General features: G+C 42.2%; 2 protein-coding genes across 5 annotated transcripts; both read left to right on the forward strand.

Moving 5' to 3' along the window:
- The first annotated feature begins 1223 nt into the window (after positions 1-1223).
- On the forward strand, positions 1224-7624 carry LOC123071601 (beta-galactosidase 3). Of its 2 annotated transcripts, XM_044495183.1 has the most exons (19): positions 1236-1613; positions 1691-1786; positions 1880-1992; positions 2071-2137; positions 2239-2331; positions 2406-2549; positions 2897-2985; positions 3127-3232; positions 3474-3561; positions 3645-3763; positions 3898-4062; positions 4294-4478; positions 4657-4760; positions 5239-5348; positions 5560-5667; positions 5863-5973; positions 6053-6264; positions 6365-6701; positions 7061-7624. In XM_044495183.1, exons 1-19 carry the CDS (start codon positions 1440-1442, stop codon positions 7169-7171), a joined length of 2532 nt encoding a protein of 843 aa, XP_044351118.1. In that variant the 5' UTR covers positions 1236-1439; the 3' UTR covers positions 7172-7624. The 2 variants fall into 2 exon arrangements, 1 of the variants encoding a protein (XP_044351118.1); XR_006434443.1 differs by lacking the exon at positions 7061-7624 and having other exon boundaries at positions 1224-1613; positions 5567-5667; positions 6365-6670.
- A 5779-nt stretch (positions 7625-13403) lies between these two features.
- On the forward strand, positions 13404-20167 carry LOC123071600 (beta-galactosidase 3). 3 transcript variants are annotated; one of them, XM_044495181.1, is made up of 19 exons: positions 13410-13724; positions 13812-13907; positions 14009-14121; positions 14216-14282; positions 14363-14455; positions 14539-14682; positions 15346-15434; positions 15560-15665; positions 15948-16035; positions 16117-16235; positions 16477-16641; positions 16905-17089; positions 17413-17516; positions 17943-18052; positions 18274-18381; positions 18547-18657; positions 18734-18945; positions 19041-19377; positions 19734-20167. In XM_044495181.1, exons 1-19 carry the CDS (start codon positions 13548-13550, stop codon positions 19842-19844), a joined length of 2535 nt encoding a protein of 844 aa, XP_044351116.1. In that variant the 5' UTR covers positions 13410-13547; the 3' UTR covers positions 19845-20167. The 3 variants fall into 3 exon arrangements, 2 of the variants coding, with proteins under 2 accessions (XP_044351117.1, XP_044351116.1); XM_044495182.1 differs by lacking the exon at positions 16477-16641 and having other exon boundaries at positions 13407-13724; XR_006434442.1 differs by lacking the exons at positions 19041-19377; positions 19734-20167 and having other exon boundaries at positions 13404-13724; positions 18281-18381; positions 18734-18865.
- Positions 20168-20398: the final 231 nt, after the last annotated feature.

A 20398-nucleotide genomic window follows, 5' to 3' on the forward strand; every position in this document is an offset into this window, starting at 1 on the left:
TTTCTTCTTGGTTTACTTCTTCCATAAGTCAAACCTTCAACAAGGCCAATTTTTTTTTGTAATGGTCGGTTGCATATTCTACCAAATCAGCAGTGCGGGGAGCACTCCCACATCCCGCATCTCACCCCCATCCGCTGCAATCCTGCAACCTTTTCTCCTCGTTACTTTTGTACAAATGTTGAAACCTGAGACGCAAAGAGTCGACTTAGCGATGAATATCTGTAAGTGGGTCCAACTTCCCTACACAATTGGACCACCCACTTACAGTCGGGCCTCAAAGTACCCGCATCCAATGCACCACAAGACTCTTTCTAGGGAGCTTGGTAGTCGTAGTGACTATAGCCGATACGGTGAGCCCATGTCTGACTTAGATCATATACGCGGTGACAGCTTGCTCCACGCTCCACGGTGGTGAATATCATTCCCTGCGTAGGCCGACAACTGTCGCCCCCGCCCCTAGCCTCCCGGCGTGCGCGAGGCAATGGGTCGGCCCACTTGGTTTTTGTGTGGTGCTTTCCCCATTGGTTTTGGGAACCTCCACTTGACTAGTTTTTTCCTTTTTGTGTTTTCTATTGCTTGTTTATCATTTTTTTTATTTTTCCCCATTTTTTCTAAATTCGTGGTATCTTTCAAAAATTGCCATTTTTTTAAAAATTTTGGGAACTTATTCGAAAATTAATAAATATGCAAGCAGTTTTTAATTCATCAACATTTTTAAACATTGTGACCATATTTTTCAAATTCATGGGATTTTTTTTGTAAAATGCGCAAGCACCTTTACTGATAATTTTAAAATTTATAATTTTTTTTGAAATTCATGTTTTTTGAAATTCATGATTATTTAAAAAGTCACCAACATCTTTTCAATTTGTAAACATTTTTTTTAATTTCATAAACTTCTTTTAAATCATGAACTTTTTCTAAATTCATTCACAAATAAAATTAAAATATGTGAGAAATCCAGCTAGAAAAAGAAAAGGAAAGGGGGCGGTCGCCGTGGAGGCGTGGCTGCTTCACTGCTCTGCTTGGACTATGCAGCAGCGCATCACCCACGGAGCGCCCGAGCGCCGAACGGCGAACGCGACGTCGCGTACTCTTGTCCATGGCGCGGTCTGGCCGGCCATCACCTGGCGCCATCCAGCAGTGTGACGTACGTGAATGCGTGGCCGTGGCCGATTTTCTTCTTCGCGAGTACGTCAGTGAGCGAACTCTGGACTCTGTAGGATATGGTGTAAAGTGTGAAACTGCCCGTTGCACAGTTGCCACGGCACACCGTACCGAGAGACCCCGCCGCCACGGCGCGGCGTCTCCCTCTCTTCCCTCCGCCCCTCGAATCCCCTCGGACACTGCCACCACCGCACCCACTATTTATACCACCACCGCCGCGCCGTACTGCCTAAACACACTGCTACGGCACCACCTCGACCTCGACTCCAGCCATGGCCACCGCCGCCGGCCGGCTGCTCCCCTTGCTCCTGCTGCTGCATGCGTTGCTCGTCGTCGCCGCGGCTGCAGTCTCCGGTGTGACGTACGACCACCGCTCCCTCATCATCTCGGGCCGCCGGCGCCTTCTCATCTCCACCTCCATCCACTACCCGCGCAGCGTGCCCGCGGTACGCCCCTGCCATCCCAGCTCACGCACTAGCATTGGCACTGTGGCGGCAGTAACAGTAACTTCGATTGTTCGCAGATGTGGCCCAAGCTGGTGGCGGAGGCCAAGGACGGCGGCGCCGACTGCATCGAGACCTACGTCTTCTGGAACGGCCACGAGACCGCCCCCGGCAAGGTCCGCTCGCCGCGCCCGAGCGTCTTCAAATTTTCGTGCTGCATTTAGTCCGTTCGTGTTTTTTTTTATGTGGGATTGCTGAATGGATTGTAGTACTACTTCGAGGACCGGTTCGATCTGGTGCAGTTCGCGAGGGTCGTCAAGGACGCCGGGCTCTTCCTGATTCTGCGCATCGGCCCCTTCGTCGCCGGCGAGTGGAACTTCGGGTCCGATTCTTTCCCTTACATATTTACTGTCATTTTGTTTCTCTGGTGTACCTGTCAACCTTTTTTGGAGGATTTTAGGGGCTTGCCGGTGTGGCTGCATTACATTCCGGGGACGGTGTTCCGGACGAACAACGAGCCATTCAAGGTGACTGTGGCTTGTGAATTCTGCAATGTTTTGTGGTAACTTCGCCGGTTTGGGCGAAGAACTGATAAACCTAGCGAAATTTTTCTCTCTTATGGATGCAGTCTCACATGAAGAGCTTCACGACGAAAATCGTGGACATGATGAAGAAGGAGCGGTTCTTCGCCTCCCAGGGCGGGCACATCATCCTAGCTCAGGTCACGATTCAATCAGCTTTGCAATACATGCTCCTCACAATTGCACAGGATGAGGCTGGACTTGTGCGTTGCAGATTGAAAATGAGTATGAAGGTACCGAACAAGCATACGGGGCTGGCGGCAAGGCATACGCAGCGTGGGCGGCTAGTATGGCTCTGGCTCAGAACACGGGCGTCCCTTGGATCATGTGCCAGCAGTCCGACGCCCCTGATCATGTGGTTAGTTTCTGGCGTTTAGTGCCTCCTGTCGTATGCACCGGCAGCATTACCATCACCCAAACTGCAACTGTTAATTATGATAGGGAAAAGCCAAAAACTAAACAGCATATCGTTGGTAGTTGTAACTTACTAGTCACATAAAACTTTTTTTGCGACTCTGTGACATACAACTTCTGCTGCATGGTTATGTCTTGGTAATTTATTCAGTCATGGTTATGCTATCAGCATCATTTTGGCATCTATACATGCATGCGCTTGGTAGTTCAGACGTAGTACTATTTTTTGGTAGTTCAGTGCTAGATGTTTTTTGTCTGATATATTGATTTGATGCAAGTGACAATTTGCAGATAAACACCTGCAATTCATTCTATTGCGATCAATTCACGCCAAATTCGCCAACCAAGCCAAAAATTTGGACAGAGAATTGGCCAGGATGGTAACTGTTTACAGTTTAGAATCACTTCTGCTATTGTTAACACACCAAAAAAGAGGAAAATTATGTACTACATCACTTTTTATTTTCTCAAAAAGCAAAAGGAAATAAGCCCTTGCTTTTTTTATTTCCATTTCTATTTAGGTTCCAGAATTTTGGTGAAGCTAATCCCCACAGACCCCCTGAGGATGTCGCATTTTCTGTTGCGCGTTTCTTTGGAAAAGGTGGCACCGTTCAGAATTACTATGTGGTACCCCCTTGCGCACACTTCATGTTCTAACTTGGTTCTACAAAAACATGTTCTAACTTTACTCACATTTTAAGTTTCTAACGTTACAATGGATCACACATCTCATCTTCGAACTTGATAGAGACACTATTTTTTCCTGATAATTACTACCAAGCATCTGAAATCATATTCAGTTAGTAGCGGAAATGCTGATAATTTCATCCTAGTGAAAATTGACCAAATTTGCATTATCCTTTTTAAGTACCATGGTGGAACAAACTTTGGCCGCACTACTGGAGGGCCGTTCATTACTACTAGCTATGACTATGATGCACCAATTGATGAATATGGTTAGGCTATATTTTTCTTATCCATTCCTCGATAATCTTAGGCTTAGTACCATCTTGAAATTGTTCGTTGATCTGAATTCCAGGCCTTAGGAGGCTTCCAAAATGGGCACATCTGAGGGAGCTTCACAAATCCATAAAATTGTGTGAACATAGTCTGCTTTACGGTAACTCAACATCATTTTCTCTTGGGCCTCAACAAGAGGTAAGAATTTTGTTCTCTATTGGGTTATACGTGATATTTGTGTTCTAAAAATATTCTATCAAGCTAGTATGTCAAATATGTTCCTCTGATGACTGATGCCTCGTGAAATGAATAGTGTCAACTTTTGCTTGCAGGCCGATGTTTACACCGATCACTCGGGAGGATGTGTTGCATTCCTGTCTAACATTGACTCAGAAAAGGACAAAGTTGTCACTTTTAGGAAGAGAAAATATGATCTTCCCGCCTGGTCAGTTAGCATCCTACCTGACTGCAAGAGTGTGGTTTACAATACTGCGAAGGTATTTGATTTTCCTTTTGATAATTTTCAGAAGAAAAAAAACACATTTAGCCTTGTCAGTGAAATGGATAATATCCTTCTCATAAGATGAAACAAAAAGTTACATCGGATTTCAAAAGGATAAAAGTATAATGCCAACATAAGATTATTCAACGCCTAACTGAGAAACAGAATATCTAGCACGCCACCTTTTCTTACTTATAACTCCAGTTTGATGATTGATCATCTTTAGGTTCGATCTCAAACTTCGATAGTCGACATGGCTCCGGAAACTTTGCAATCATCGAAACCTGAGCAGTGGAGCATTTTCACGGAGAAAATTGGTATTTGGGATAAAAATGACTTCATACGAAATGGATTTGTGGACCATATTAATACGACAAAAGACTCTACTGACTACCTGTGGCACACAACAAGGTTGGTCTAATAATAGAACTATTTTATGTATCATGTATGCATTCATGCTTTGAATATGTTGGTAAGCCTGGTATCAACCAAAGATGAGAGGTCTTAGTATTATTTATTTATGTTTATTTCAACCATCCTATGCAATTAAGTGTTGTACTCTACTGATTTTTTATATTATTTTTTGCAGTTTTAAGGTAGACACAAGTTACCCGGCAAGTGGGAAGCATCCAATTCTTAATATCGACTCCAAAGGCCATGGTGTTCATGCTTTCCTGAATGATATGCTTGTAGGTCTGTTATGTTCTCTTTACTTTATGCTGAGAAACCATATATAGTACTCCCTCCGTCCGAAATTAACTGTCGCTGGAGTGGGTGTTTCCAGACGCATTGATACACTCATTTCAGCGACAGTTAAGTCCGGGCGGGGTTGTAATATCTTTGAGTGGACGTTTGATGGTATGTTTCTAAAGTTCTAATTCATCCTATATGGATCCTTAAGAAGTAAAGCAATTGTTTACATTAGCATCAACATCTTTGACTGGACGTTTGCTAGGATGTTTCTGAAGTTTTAATGATCCTATATGGATCCTTAAGAAGCAGAGCGCTTGTTTACATTAGCATGAACGTGACTTTTTTTGAAGGGTTGTTGAATCCTACATTGTCCAGCAGTGTGTCTCCCACCTTTACATACTGGTTTCTTACAATTTATAGCCTCTTCAATTTAAGTTGTCGTGTCATTGCACTTACGTTTTGTAGATGTCTTTCTCAGGTAGTGCATTTGGTAATGGCTCAAAATCAAGTTTCAGTGTGCAAATGCCCATCAACTTGAAGACTGGGAAGAATGAAATTGCACTATTGAGTATGACTGTTGGATTGCAAGTAAGTGTCTACTTTAATAAATGATTAAATTGTATCATACTAGTATGCATGATGTTATTTATATGCCCATGTTGTTTTATGTGCATACATATGTGATGTGTCACGTAGATATCCACAATTCTACACAATTTATATATGAAACTACTATCGGTTAGCTGAGGTCACTTGAAGTTAAAAGTGCTTATCTGTTTGGAACTGTGTACTTTCTAAGAATGCAGGAGCCCGTTATGAATGGGTAGGAGCAGGCCTTACAACTGTGAACATCTCTGGAATGGAAAATGGAACCATAGACTTATCTTCAAATAATTGGGCATACAAGGTATTCCCATCAAGATTCTTCATATGAAATTTCTAGTGAGAACTTAATATACAAGTACATGATGGAAGTTGTGGTACTTATGCCTTTGCTATTTCTGTATCCACCTATATGTTTCAATCCTGAGTTTTTATGTCTAGAATTTGAGATAATCGAGACAGGTGTTCATCTATGCTTCCTTCATGTATTTGTTTGTAGATTGGGTTGGAAGGCGAACGCTACAGTTTGTTCAAACCTGATCAAGGGAATAACCAAAGGTGGAGGCAACAATCTGAGCCACCAAAGGATCAACCTTTGACATGGTACAAGGTAATGTTCTACCATCTTTATTCTTGATAATTCCTTCATGTCCTACTATGTGTATACTAATCCAAAATACTACTACTAGGTAAATGTTGATGTTCCACAAGGAGATGATCCAATTGGGTTAGACATGCAGTCTATGGGGAAAGGTCTGGCGTGGTTGAATGGAAATGCCATAGGGAGGTACTGGCTTAGGACTAGTTCTTCTGATGATAGGTGCACTCCCAACTGCAACTATAGAGGGCAATTTTCCCCAAACAACTGCAGGACTGGATGTGGGAAGCCAACTCAACGATGGTAATGTGACGATATTTGGCACTGCTGAGCTCACATCCTAATTAAGCATGTTCTGCCATTATTCTCTTGTGTCTCATACTTCTCGTTTATCTATGGTCAGGTACCATGTCCCAAGGTCATGGTTTCACCCATCGGAGAACACCCTCGTGGTTTTTGAGGAGCAGGGTGGGGATCCAACAAAGATCACATTCTCAAGAAGAGTTGCAACAAGTGTTTGCTCCTTTGTATCGGAGAACTATCCTTCTATTGCTGACATGGAAACCTGGGATAAAAATATGTCAGACGACGGAGTTGCATCCGAAGCACAATTGTCTTGCCCCAAGGGCAAAATTATCTCTTCAGTTAACTTTGCGAGCTTCGGAGACCCTAGTGGAACTTGCAGATCCTACCAACAAGGAAGCTGCCACCACCCAGACTCTCTATCTGTTGTTAAGAAGGTAGCATTTTGCAGCTTCTTGATGTGAAAATGCACATGATTCTGAATTGCTAGTCTCAGGACTCGGGAACCATAAATCTAACTTTTTTAGGAGTGTGCATGAATTCAGTCTTCCAGTTCGATGACTGTCAGTCCTGCATTTACAGACCGCCGTGATGAAGCAACTAGGATTAGATTAGACATCTAGGAAGTTTTAATTTTCCATTTAGAAGCCACCATGCACATTTTTCTGCTTTTGAATAATGGGCACCACACATTCCTTATGAGTTGTTTGATAATTATATCTCGATTATCACTAATAATCATATCTAGATTTGATTGACCATAATTATTTCCTGAGTGGTCTTTTATTCTTTGCAGGCCTGTCTGAACAACAATGGTTGCACAATTTCACTAGCAGACAGGGGATTCGGAAAAGATTTATGCCCCGGAGTCATCAAAACACTTGCGATTGAAGTGGACTGCTCTTAGTGAGTTCTGCACAGCTAGAAGTTCCACCACTACAAATCCGCTCATCTGAATCAAATTCGAAAGCTTTAATACTGTTAAACAACAATGTGAAAGTGGAAGCTTACCAAGATCAAGGTTCAGATTTCTTGTGAGCATGATAATAAGTGTTTCGCTGATTGAGACAATGGTGATTCGCAGTGTCTGCTGGAAGTGTGGTAGCCATCTTTGAACACCATGCTACTTTGGCCCAAGAGTTGGCGAATGTGACCTTCGAATTCTTTCCTAAAGAAAATTATGTAGCTCGCCAGCTAGAAAAAAGGTGCCCGGACAATGTGGTCTCCAGTTAATCGACCTAGTTAATCGACCTCCTTCTTGTATCTTGTACTTATTGGTGGCTGTAAAGAACTCCTTGATGTGCTCGGAAGCACGTGTCCTTTGAAAAAATATTGTTTCCCAATCATTCAAACAATCCATAAAAAAACTCACACGCAAATGACTCAAGTTCGTTTTTAGATTTTAAGGCCTAGTAGGGCTATATATGAAAGTGCGTTATATCGACTAGAGGGGAGTGAGTAGGTGATTTTTACAAATTCGTCACTGAGGAATTTCTAGGTGAAGAAATTCCTAAGCAATGACACATTAGCAGCGGAATAAGTATTCAGGTATAAACAGAACAGAGTAACAGCATAGTCATCATGATGAAATGAAAATAAGCACAGAGTACAAATAGCGTGATAACAGGAAAAGTAGGCTGAAGACTAAGTGACTGAAGAATTAGGAATGAGGAATTAGAGAAAATCTTCAGTTAAAGTCTTCAAACAGTAATGATCAGGTTCATCAACACATGAATGAGAAAATGAAAGGGTTGAGAAAATAGAACCAGTTGGCTTGGTGAAGACAATGATTTGATAGACCAGTTCCAACTGCCGTGACAGGTGTATGTCTGGTTGGAGCGGCTGAGTATTTAAACTCGAGGACACACAGTTCTGGACAAACAGTCCCAGACACACAATCCTCACCGTATTCTCCTTGAGCTGAAGTCACACAGACCTCGCCCAACACTTGTGGTAAGTCTTCAGGTGACTTCCAAACCTTCATAGACTTGGTCACTCGGTGATCCACAATTCCTCTTGCATGCTCAGACCATGACGCCTAACCGTTTGAAGGATACATAGTCCTCAAAGATAACAAGCGTCGGTTCCACACAGAAACAATCTCTTCAGTGATGCTCAATCACTTTGGGTTTGTAGGTGTTTGGGTTTGAGTTTTGGGTTTTCCTCACTTGATGAATTTCGCTCAAAGTCCTCGGAGGGTGGGATGCTCTCAATGACAAGTGTCAGTTTCTCTCGAAGCAGCCAACCATCTAGTGGTTGTAGGGGGGGCGCTATTTATAGCCTAGGGAGCAGCCCGACATGATAAGACATAAATGCCCTTCAATGATATGATCGTTAGGTGGTAGATATTTTGGACAGCTGGCGCATAGCACAGCGACGGTCAAATATTTGAGGTTCAAATTCCTCAGGGCTATCATGTTCCTCACTGTGTAGGCAATCTGCACTGGCGAATTCCTAACTCCTCAGTCAGAACAAATTTCTCAGAGACCAGAAGATCTTTGTCTTGTCACTGAAGAAATTGACTGAACTGATATGAGATTTCCATCTTCACTCGAAAGGATTGGGTAGGAGGATTTTGAGATGAGCATCACTTGGAAATCAGTTTCCTTAGTATTACCTCGACCCCCTTTAAGAATACGGTGTTTCCTATGACTGTTTTCTTAGTATTACCTCGACCCCCTTTAAGAATACGGTGTTTCCTATGACTCAAGAAAGAGAAAAAGAAACTATAAAAACAAAAGTCTTCACACTTCATAATCCTCACATGAATATCCAAGTCTTCAAGGTCACACAAATTTCTTCACTTTCAAAATCTTCAGGAGAACCAAAGTCTTCAGCTGAAGACATACATTGGGGGGGGGGTCGACTTTCATCGTAAATATTAAACTCCTCATCGACTTATAGAGCATGTGTACACTCACAAACATATTAATCCCTTAACTTATAAATCTTCAATACACCAAAATCACTAAGTGGCACTAGATGCACTTACAATATATGTATCAACCGATGCAGAGGTGTGGGTACAACCACCTTTCAAAAGAAAAAGAACGCCGGAGCTAGTCATGGATATCTTTTACCCATTTCCGATCTAAACAAAAAGGGATAAAAGGAGGGAAATACACAAATGAACAATGTCTATGGACATAAAAATGGTTTATTATCCCAAGAAGCCATCATTTTTTATGATGTTTAACATATGTACACGATACAACATGACATGCATCCATCGCTTATTTCATATTTTCAAGTAATAGGAATGTTGTCTTCGAATAATGGGGGTGCAATGTCAGCTAATTGTACAGAAGCTACTACACGTTGTATTCTTTTTTTTTCTCTTGGAGTTTCTGGAAAAACGTTAAACAAACGATAAATGTAAGTGTGTGTGAGCTATAGACATACATTTGTCCCTTTTAGAAGTTCAAGGGGTCATATATTTTTATATGAATTTTAGTAGCTGCACATGATATAACATAAATTTTACTCCCTCCGTTCCATAATGTAGTGAGTATAGATTTTTTTTAAAGTCAGACTTCGAAAACTTTGACCAAGTTATTAGAGATGACTATTTATATCTACAATACAGAATATATAAAGTATGAAAGTTCATCTTATAATGAATCTAATGATATAAGTTTGGCATTCTAGATGTAAATATTTTTCTCCACAAATTTGATCAAACTTTGTGATGCTTGACTTTTTTAAAAATCTATATGAAACAAGGGGAATAGCAAATTGAACATTTCTCATGTTTTTTACTTTGAATTATTTAGTTTTGAATAATGAAATCTAGTGATAAAATAGCTTGTTACATGAAACCCAATGTGTCTCAGCATCTTACTTCAATCCACGTGTTGTAAATAAGTTCTGTTTTTAGTATTCAATGAGACAAAATGATTGTAGTCGAGAATGAAACATAGCTTAAATGTATTTTGGACTATATAAGAGAGTTCCATGTATTATATTAAGGTGGGAGAAGAAATAAGTACAACCAAGCACTAGTAGAAAACAGGGCTTTGGTTCGGCTAGAAAAGAGCATTAATCCCGGTTGCATTACGAACTGGGACTAATGTGAGCATTAGTCCCGGTTCGAGCGGCTAGGGCATCGTACGTGCATTAGTCCCAGTTCAAATGGAACCTTTAGTCCCGGTTGGTGCCACGAACCGGGACTAAAGGGTGCGATGCCCATTAGTACCGGTTGGTGGCACCAACCGGTATTAAAGGTTAGACCTTTAGTCCCGGTTCGAGCCACCAACCGGTACTAATGGGGTTTGAGGCATTAGTATCGGTTCGTGGCACGAACCGGTACTAAAGGTCCCATTTTCAAACTCTACCCCCCCCCCCCGATCGCCTTTTCAGTTTTGTAAAAAGCAAAAGAAAATGATAAAAACTTCAAAAATTAAAATCCTTCCAGATGTAGTTATGTTATTACATGTACTAGTTAGGAAAATTTAAAAACTTAAATTTGGACATGTTTTGCAAAAAGTGTAGGGAAAATGTAAAACGGCTATAACTTTTGTATACGATGTCAGAAAAAAATGTATAATATATCAAAATGTTCAGCACGAAAATCCGCATCCGATTTTGACCGCCTTTGGCCTGTTTGCAAATTTTTAGAGTCCTCAAATTCTAAAAGGAAAAAAAGTTATGCTCAAATTTCAGTTTTTTCCAATTTTTGTTAAATCTGGTCAAACTATGGTCAAACTACTTATTCAAGAAGTATTGGTGTTACTAAATAATTATTCAAAAATATTAGTGTTACTAAATAATTATTTCAGTTTTTTTTGAATTTTGGTCAAATCTGGTCAAACTATGGTCAAATCTGGTCAAACTATTGTCAAAGTATGGTCAAACTACTTATTCAAGAAATATTAGTGTTACTACATAATTATTCAAGAATATTAGTGTTACTAAATAATTGTTTCAATTTTTTGAATTTTGGTCAAATCTGGTCAAACTACTTACTGAAGAAATATTAGTGTTACTAAATAATTATTGTTTTTTAGAATAATAGTTTCAAACTCAAACAGTGAAATGTGTGATTTCATGCTCAAGCTAAACTCCTGAGGGTTAATAGGATTGACATCTTACTATTGTCAGGCTGGAGTAGTGAGAGGATGGGTGACCGGCCTGGAAGTTAGATGATTTGGAATGATGATGGGTGATTAGAGATTAGAGATTAAATTGAGCAGTGATGAGGGGTGATTAGAGATTAAATTGGAAAATAATTCAGAAATTTGAAAATAAAAAAATAAAGAAAATAATAAAAAATCATTTTTTTTGCAAAAATACCTTTAGTCCCGGTTGGTGTTATCAACCGGGACTAAAGGTGGAGCTCCAGGAGCGGCCACGTGGACGGCCTTTAGTCCCGGTTCGTGTAAAAACCGGAACTAAAGAGGGTAGGCTTTAGTAACGACCCTTTAGTCCCGGTTCCAAAACCGGGACTAAAGACCCTTATGAACCGGGACAAATGGCCCTTTTTCTACTAGTGAAGAGAGAAGAACGACAATGCAGTATACAACGCTACAGGAAGGATCTTGGCACATTAAATTAAATAGAATTATAATTATATCCTCCCTTTTTAAGGTGAGCGTTTAAGTTGACACACGAAGAAGAAACGCAAAATGTTGCTCAAATTAATATGATGGTGAGATGTTTAGCAACTAGCTATATTATCTCATACAATCCAAGACATGGCTACGGTAGCCAAACATTGATGTGGGTTTTTATGTGGACATGCTACAAAGGACGGTCGAAGCAGTCATGCAAGATCATCATGGAAAGTTCATTGCAGTCGCTAATTAAAAGATTGATCTTTGCTCGACTCAGTCACGGCAGGGGTAGTTGCAGTGAGGTTTGGAACGAGCCTTGCACGTATAGTTGGATGCAATAAGATCGAGGTCAACTCTGATAATGCGGCGGTTGTTGCTGCCCTAATTGATGGTTACTCTTCTTCAGCAGCTTCTGTTATCTTTGATGACTGTTATTTTATGCCGTTTAACTTTATTCATGTCATCTATGATCTTTTTTTTAGAGGAATTAAGTGGCACATGAATTGACAATAGCTAGATTTTCTCCTTGGCATCTCTGGATGGACACCGCCAAAAGCGATGCTACGATCCTTTTGAAACAAATGAGGAGATGATTTGTAAAGAAAAAAAGTTTATTTACTACTCCGGCTTACCAGGGCCGTACGACTCATTTCCTGTCGAAATTCCAAATGATTCGTTTCCACGTCGATGCACCGCCGGCAGCGTTCCGGAGACCGAGCACGGGTGGGGACTACGGTTGTCTAGTACGGCCGACGCGGTGAACCAACTTTTGATTGGATGGTTAGAGGAACTGTGGTATTTCAGCCTATCAGAATTCAAGTCCTGATGCTCGCATTTATTTTTGATTTATTTTAAAATTTCCGGCGATGCGCATTCAGTGGAAGGAGATGTTCCCGTTGACGACGAGCTGTCGACAGTAACTTCATAAATTTTACGATGATATGTCGACCCAGTCTTTCGGAGGTGCTCATAGGGGTAGGATGTGCGTATGTGTTCATAAGGGTGAGTGTTTACGCGTGTATACGAGCGCTTGCGTTTGTATTGTATTAAAAAAAGTACGGCCGACGCCGTGGGCCTTCGTCCGACCGAGGTCACATGGGGCGCGACGCCACGCCGACTCGCTCCACTCTTCCCGGTTACGGGTTCCTCCCACACCCCGCGTCTCGCCCCCATCCGCTGCGCGCGCCCCGAACGGAAGCACTCTTCTGTGGCCGGGCCGCTCCCCACTGCAATCGAAACGATTTGCTACCTTTTCCTTCTCGTGTCCATCTCCACCGGCCGCAACCCGATGCCGCCGTCGCCGTTGGCGTGTGGCCGCTAGGACACTGCAGCCAGCAGCGCACGGGCACTTATTGTATTCCCTCCGTTTCTAAATATAAGTCTTTGTAGAGATTTCACTGGATGAACTACATACGAAGCAAAATGAATAAATCCATACTTAAAATGCATCTATATACATCCGTATATAGTTTATAATAGAATCTCTGCAAAGACTTAACGGAGAGAGTAGACTGGAGCACCCAATCCCTACAGGCTCCGGTCCGGTGCCCCACGAAAAACACCAGTCACCGCGTGGCGCAATAATTCCCGAGCGTATCGCTGTCATCCATCCATCCACGGCGCGGCGTCTCACTCGCTCCCACCACACTCCCCCGCGCACTGACACCGGCTCTGCGCTCTATTTAAACCACCACCGGCGCGCCGTACGCGCATCGTCAGTCGACTCCAGCCATGGCCGCCGCCGCCGGTCCTCGGCTGCTCCCCTTGCTCCTGCTGCTGCATCCGTTGCTCTTGGTCGCCGCGGCCGCCGCCTCTGGCGTGACGTACGACCACCGCTCCCTCGTCATCTCCGGCCGCCGCCGCCTGCTCATCTCCGCCTCCATCCACTACCCCCGCAGCGTCCCCGCGGTACGCCCCTGCCCCCCTGCGCTCCCCCGGCACATACGTTAGCAGGGCAGCAGAAGTAGTGACCTCGACTGCTGCGCGTGCTCACAGATGTGGCCCAAGCTGCTGGCGGAGGCCAAGGACGGCGGCGCCGACTGCATCGAGACCTACGTCTTCTGGAACGGCCACGAGACCGCCCCCGGCAAGGTCCGCCCGCCGCGCCCGCGCGTCCTCAATTCTTTGTGCTGCATTTGGTCTGTTCTCAACAAACGGTGAGTTTTCATGTGCGACTGCCGAATGCATTGCAGTACTACTTCGAGGACCGGTTCGATCTGGTGCAGTTCGCGAGGGTCGTCAAGGACGCCGGGCTCTTCCTCATGCTGCGCATCGGCCCCTTCGTCGCCGCCGAGTGGAACTTCGGGTCCGCTTCCTTCCCTTTCACTGCAGCTCTGCATATCTGCTGCCATCTCCATTTCTGGTGTAATGAACAGTTTAAGCTCTGTGTGTGGGTTCAGGGGCGTGCCTGCGTGGCTGCATTACATACCTGGAACGGTGTTCCGGACGAACAACGAGCCATTCAAGGTGAGGCCGTGAGGGTGGCATGTGATTTCTGTAGTGCTTTGTGGTAACTGCTAATTCTAGCGATGTTTTCTTGGGTGCAGTCTCACATGAAGAGCTTCACGACGAAAATCGTGGACATGATGAAGGAGGAGCGGTTCTTCGCTTCGCAGGGAGGGCACATCATCCTAGCTCAGGTTGTGATTCCATCAACTTTGAGTCCGGTCTTTGTCACAACTGACATGATCAGATTGTCTGAAACTAAGTTTGTGCATTCCAGATTGAAAATGAGTATGGATATTATCAACAAGCGTATGGAGCTGGTGGCAAGGCATATGCAATGTGGGCAGGTAGTATGGCTCTGGCGCAGAACACGGGCGTCCCTTGGATCATGTGCCAGCAGTACGATGTTCCTGATCATGTGGTTAGTTTCTCACATTCAGTGCCTTGTGTTTTATGCAACAGTTGGGACATGGATTTACCTCATCAATCATCGTACATATTTTCACTCAATTTGCAACGTATGCCATCAGTTTTATTTTTGAATGGCCAGCCCAACTGCAATGTTCTTCAGTTAAGGATGTACTCCCTCCGTCCCTAAATATAAGTCTTTTTAGAGATTCCACTATGGACTACATTCGGAGCAAAAATGAGTGAATCTATACTCTAAAGTATGTCTATATGCATCCGTATGTAGTTTGTAGTGGAATCTCTAAAAAGACTTATATTTAGGAACGGAGGAAGTATTTTATGAATGATGGATTGCTCATGAAATTGTGTTCAAATAGAGGGCCATTGCAATAGGGACAAAACTAAGCAGCCGATTATCAGTATATGTAACTTTGTTATTAATAAATAATAATATAGAACTCCTGCTGCTCTCAGGAGTCAGGACTGTAAGAATGCACTTGCACAAATAGTCATGGTTATGTCTTCATAAAAAAATCTTTGTTATGTGATTAGCAGCATCTTGGTAAAACATGCATGAACTTGGTAGCTGATGCGATTGATATGTGATAATTCTTAGCAGATGCAGTACGGGGTCTTTTTGGACAGATCTATTCATTGATGCAACTGACATTTGCAGATAAATACCTGTAATTCGTTCTATTGCGATCAATTCAAGCCAAATTCGCCAACCCAGCCGAAAATTTGGACAGAGAATTGGCCAGGATGGTAATGCATTTGGGGCATTTTCATTAGTAACCGATTATAATTACAGTTACTTCTGCTAATTTTCATAACACGGTATGGAAAGCATCTCTTGCATCTTATTTATTTCCATATTTTTTTTGGTTTAGGTTCCAGACTTTTGGTGAAAGCAATCCCCACAGACCCCCTGAGGATGTTGCATTTTCTGTTGCACGTTTTTTTGGGAAAGGTGGCAGCGTTCAGAATTACTATGTGGTATTGCTTTGTGCACAGTTCATATTCTAACTTGTATTACAACTTCACAAGGGATACCACAGCTCATATTCTAACTTTTCTTCTATTATAACTTCAACATGGGATACCACATCTCATATTCTAACTTGACAAAGACACTCCGATATTACGGTCAAACATCTGAAATCATATTTCAATTGATACTTGATAGCGTAACTAATGATGATGATTTTTTATTTATCGGAAACTGATGATGATTTCATCCTACTGAAAATTGACCAAGGCTTCATTGTCCTTTTGAAGTACCATGGTGGAACGAACTTTGATCGTACTTCTGGAGGGCCTTTCATTACAACTAGCTATGACTATGATGCACCAATTGATGAATATGGTTAGGCTCTATTGATCTTGGATCCATCAATAATCTTATGCCTAGAACCATCTGAACATTGTTCCTTGATCTGGATTTCAGGCCTTAGGCGACTTCCAAAATGGGCACATCTGAAGGAGCTTCACAAATCTATAAAATTGTGTGAACATAGTCTGCTTTTTGGAAACTCAACGTCACTCTCTCTTGGACCTCAACAAGAGGTAAGCTTTATTGTCTTCTGTTGGGTTATAATTGATCTAACGCTGCACCGATCCAGTTATGTGATACACTTACATCTACATGCTTGTTCTCTTTTTAGTCTAAAATTAAGTAGTAAAATTTATCTCTGTTGTAAATAGCACCTTGTGTTTACATGATACACGCTGCTTTAAATATAGCCCACATATTGACTACATCATTAAGTCAACCTCAACCTGTGATAATATCAAATTCTGCTTGCAGGCTGATGTTTACACTGATCACTCAGGAGGATGTGTTGCATTCCTGGCTAACATTGATTCAGAAAAGGACAAAGTTGTCACTTTCAGGAACAGACAATATGATCTTCCTGCTTGGTCAGTTAGCATCCTACCTGACTGCAAGAATGTGGTTTTCAACACTGCGAAGGTATTTGATTTTCCTTTTAATGGTTTTCAGAATAAAACACATTCAGCCTTGTTTAAATGGACATCGTTCTTCTGAGAAAATGAAACAGACAATAACAGAAGAAGTGAAAAGGAGAAAAGTATAGCTCACGACTAGCTCACAATATGGTTCCTCAGAAAAGTATATAGACAACATCAGATTATTCAATGCTTAGCTGAGAAACACAATATTTAGCTCACGACTCTCTCTTATGACTTCGGTTCTTGATGATTGATCATATTCAGGTTCGATCTCAAACTTTGATGGTGGACATGGTACCAGAAACTTTGCAAGCATCAAAATCTGATCAGTGGAGCATTTTCACAGAGAGAATCGGCATTTGGGATAAAAATGACTTCGTACGAAATGAATTTGTGGACCATATTAATACAACAAAAGACTCTACTGATTACCTGTGGCACACTACAAGGTTCGTCTACTACAGGCTGTATCATGTATTCTTAGTATGTTGATAAGCTTTTTTGGTATCAACTAAAGAGGGGAGGTCTTTGTGTTATTTATGTTCTACTCCCTCCGCTCCTAAATATGCCTTTTTAGAGATTCCACTACGGACTACGTACGAAGCAAAATGAGTGAATCTACACTCTAAAATATGTCTATATACATCCGTATGTAGTGTGTATAAATCTCTAAAAATACTTATGTTAACGGAAGGAGTAGTATATTTTGTTCTGTACCATGCTAAGCACTTCCAGTTCTGTACGTGACCCATTCTTTGAATGAAATTTGCAGTTTTGATGTGGACAGAAATTATCCTGCAACTGGGAACCATCCCGTTCTTAATATCGGCTCCAAAGGCCATGCTGTTCACGCTTTCCTGAATAATATGCTCATAGGTCTGTTCTTTACTCACTTTACACTGAGATAATGTTTGTGCTGTTCTAATTCAGCCTATATTGCTCTTTGGGGTATAAACATTTTTTGCCTGGTCAAAATATATCTTAAGAAGTAGAGAGGTTGTTATAACAACTCTTCAGAGGGTTGTTGAATCATACATCGTCAGCAGCACCTCTGACCCTTGGATACTACTCCCACCGTTCCTCAATATAAGTCTTTTTAGATATTTGAAAATGGGCTGCATACAGATGAATATAGTATTTTAGAGTGTAGATTCACTCATTTTGCTCCGTATGTAGTCCATATTAGAATCTCTGAAAAGACTTATGTTTAGGAACGGAGGGAGTATTTCTTTACAATCTACAGTTCTCTTCAGTTTGAGTTGCTCTGTCATCACACTTACCTTTCATAGATGTCTTTCTCAGGTAGTGCATATGGTAATGGCTCAGAATCAAGTTTCAGTGTGCATATGCCCATCAACTTGAAGGCTGGGAAGAATGAAATTGCACTACTGAGTATGACTGTTGGATTGAAAGTAAGCTTCTCTACCTGTACGAACTATTTAACATTGCATTATGTGTATGCTGTTCTTTACATGCCCATGCTATTTTTATGTGCATATATATATATATGCAGTTTACACACTTTTGAGAAGATCAGCCTAGAGCCTACGGCCCTTCGTTAACTTCTATCTAATAGCAGGTCACTTGAAAGTTAAAACTGCTTATCTGATTGTAACTTTTTGCACTTTCTAAGAGTGCAGGACCCTATTATGAATGGGTGGGAGCTGGCCTTACCAGTGTGAACATCTCTGGAATAAAAAATGGAACGATGGACTTGTCTTCAAATAATTGGGCATACAAGGTACTGTCATCAATATTCTTCATTTGGAACTTCTGTTGAGAACTCAATTTGGAAGCGCATTGTATTTCTTAGCTACCTATATGTTTCAACTCCAGATTTTTATGTCTAGAATTTGACATAATCGAGATGGGTGTTTTATCTCTTCTGTTATGTATTTGTTGGTAGATTGGGTTGGAAGGTGAACATTACAGTTTATTTAAGCCCGATCAGGGGAATAACCAAAGGTGGAGGCCAGAACCTGAGCCACCAAAACATCAGCCTCTGACATGGTACAAGGTAACATCTTACAATCTTTACTCTTGATGATCTCTTCACATCATTACGTGTACCAATAATCCAATGTACTTTCTAGGTGAATGTTGATGTTCCACAAGGAGATGACCCCGTTGGGCTAGACATGCAGTCCATGGGGAAAGGCCTGGTTTGGTTGAATGGAAATGCCATAGGGAGGTACTGGCCCAGGACCAGTCCTACTGATGACAGGTGCACTCCGAGCTGCGACTACAGAGGGAAATTTTCTCCAAACAAGTGCAGGGTTGGATGTGGAAAGCCAACTCAAAGATGGTAACGTGACCGACATTTGGCACAGCTCACCATCCTAATTATGTTATGCCATTGTTCTCTTGTGTCTCACATTTCTGTTTCACTTTTGAACAAAGGTACCATGTCCCAAGGTCATGGTTTCACCCATCAGGGAACACCCTTGTGGTCTTTGAGGAGCAGGGTGGGGATCCCACGAAGATTACATTCTCAAGAAGAGTCGCGGCAAGTGTTTGCTCCTTTGTCTCGGAGAACTATCCTTCCATAGACTTGGAGTCCTGGGATAAAAGTATCTCAGATGATAACCCAGTAGCAGCAAAAGTAGAGCTGTCTTGCCCCAAGGGCAAAAACATCTCTTCAGTTAAGTTTGCGAGCTTCGGAGACCCCAGTGGAACTTGCAGATCCTACCAACAAGGAAGCTGCCACCATTCAGGCTCTTTATCTGTTGTTGAGAAGGTAACATTTCCGGTTTCTCGACGTAAAACCGCACCTGATTCTTATCCAGAACTCGATAGGCATCAAAATCTGGCTTAGGAGTGCTGATGCACGTGGATTTGGATCGGTGCACATGAATCTAGTCTTGGAATTCGATGGCTGTCAGCTCTGACTTTGCAGACTTCAGTAATGGTGCAACTGGGAACAGATTAGACATGTGGTAGCAAGTTTTAACATTCCATTTCCAAGCTGCCATGCGTGCCATGCGAGTCGTGTCCAAGAGCTGTTTCTGGATCATCATTACATAGAGATCTAAGATTTGATTGACCAGACCAAAGCTTGTATATTTCCTGAGCGGTCCTTTTTATTCTCTGCAGGCCTGTCTGAACATCAACAGCTGTACAGTTTCGCTGTCAGACGAGGGATTCGGGGAAGATCCATGCCCTGGCGTCACCAAAACACTTGCCATTGAAGCAGACTGTTCTTAATCTGTGAGTTCTGCTCAGCTGAGGGTTCCAGCACTACAAATCCTGGAAGTGGAAGGCTACCTAGATTTAGGTTCAGATTTCTTTTGAGCATCTTGATGTTAGCCTTTGTTTCGTCGATTTCTCCCGATGGACGATGCCCGTCCTGGTGCTATTTTGGATAACTGACCATATGCGCAAATGCGTTGCATCTGAGGCTCATTATACCTAATGTGGCCATGAGTTCAAACCACGAGCAAGCAAACTACCACTAAGCATATTGTACTACAATGCATCATGGACGTCCTATATCAATGCTGATGCAGTGTGAGGAATCTCTTGCTTAATTAAGGCCAGTTCTGTCAGGTTCAGTTCACCCATTTCCCCCCTATAGTATTCACATTCCTCCGTACGTTGAGTTGTTGCTCTCTTTGGTTGACTCATTGACAGTAGATGTAGATCACATCACACTCACATGTAGGGCGACATCTGAGCTAACAGACAGAATCATTCGTCCCAACTCTTGGACCAAGCTTCAAATATTCCACATCATACGTACGTGCTTTGTTGTACGTGCA

This window comes from Triticum aestivum, chromosome 3B, assembly GCF_018294505.1.
Source record: "Triticum aestivum cultivar Chinese Spring chromosome 3B, IWGSC CS RefSeq v2.1, whole genome shotgun sequence".
NCBI lineage: Eukaryota > Viridiplantae > Streptophyta > Magnoliopsida > Poales > Poaceae > Triticum > Triticum aestivum.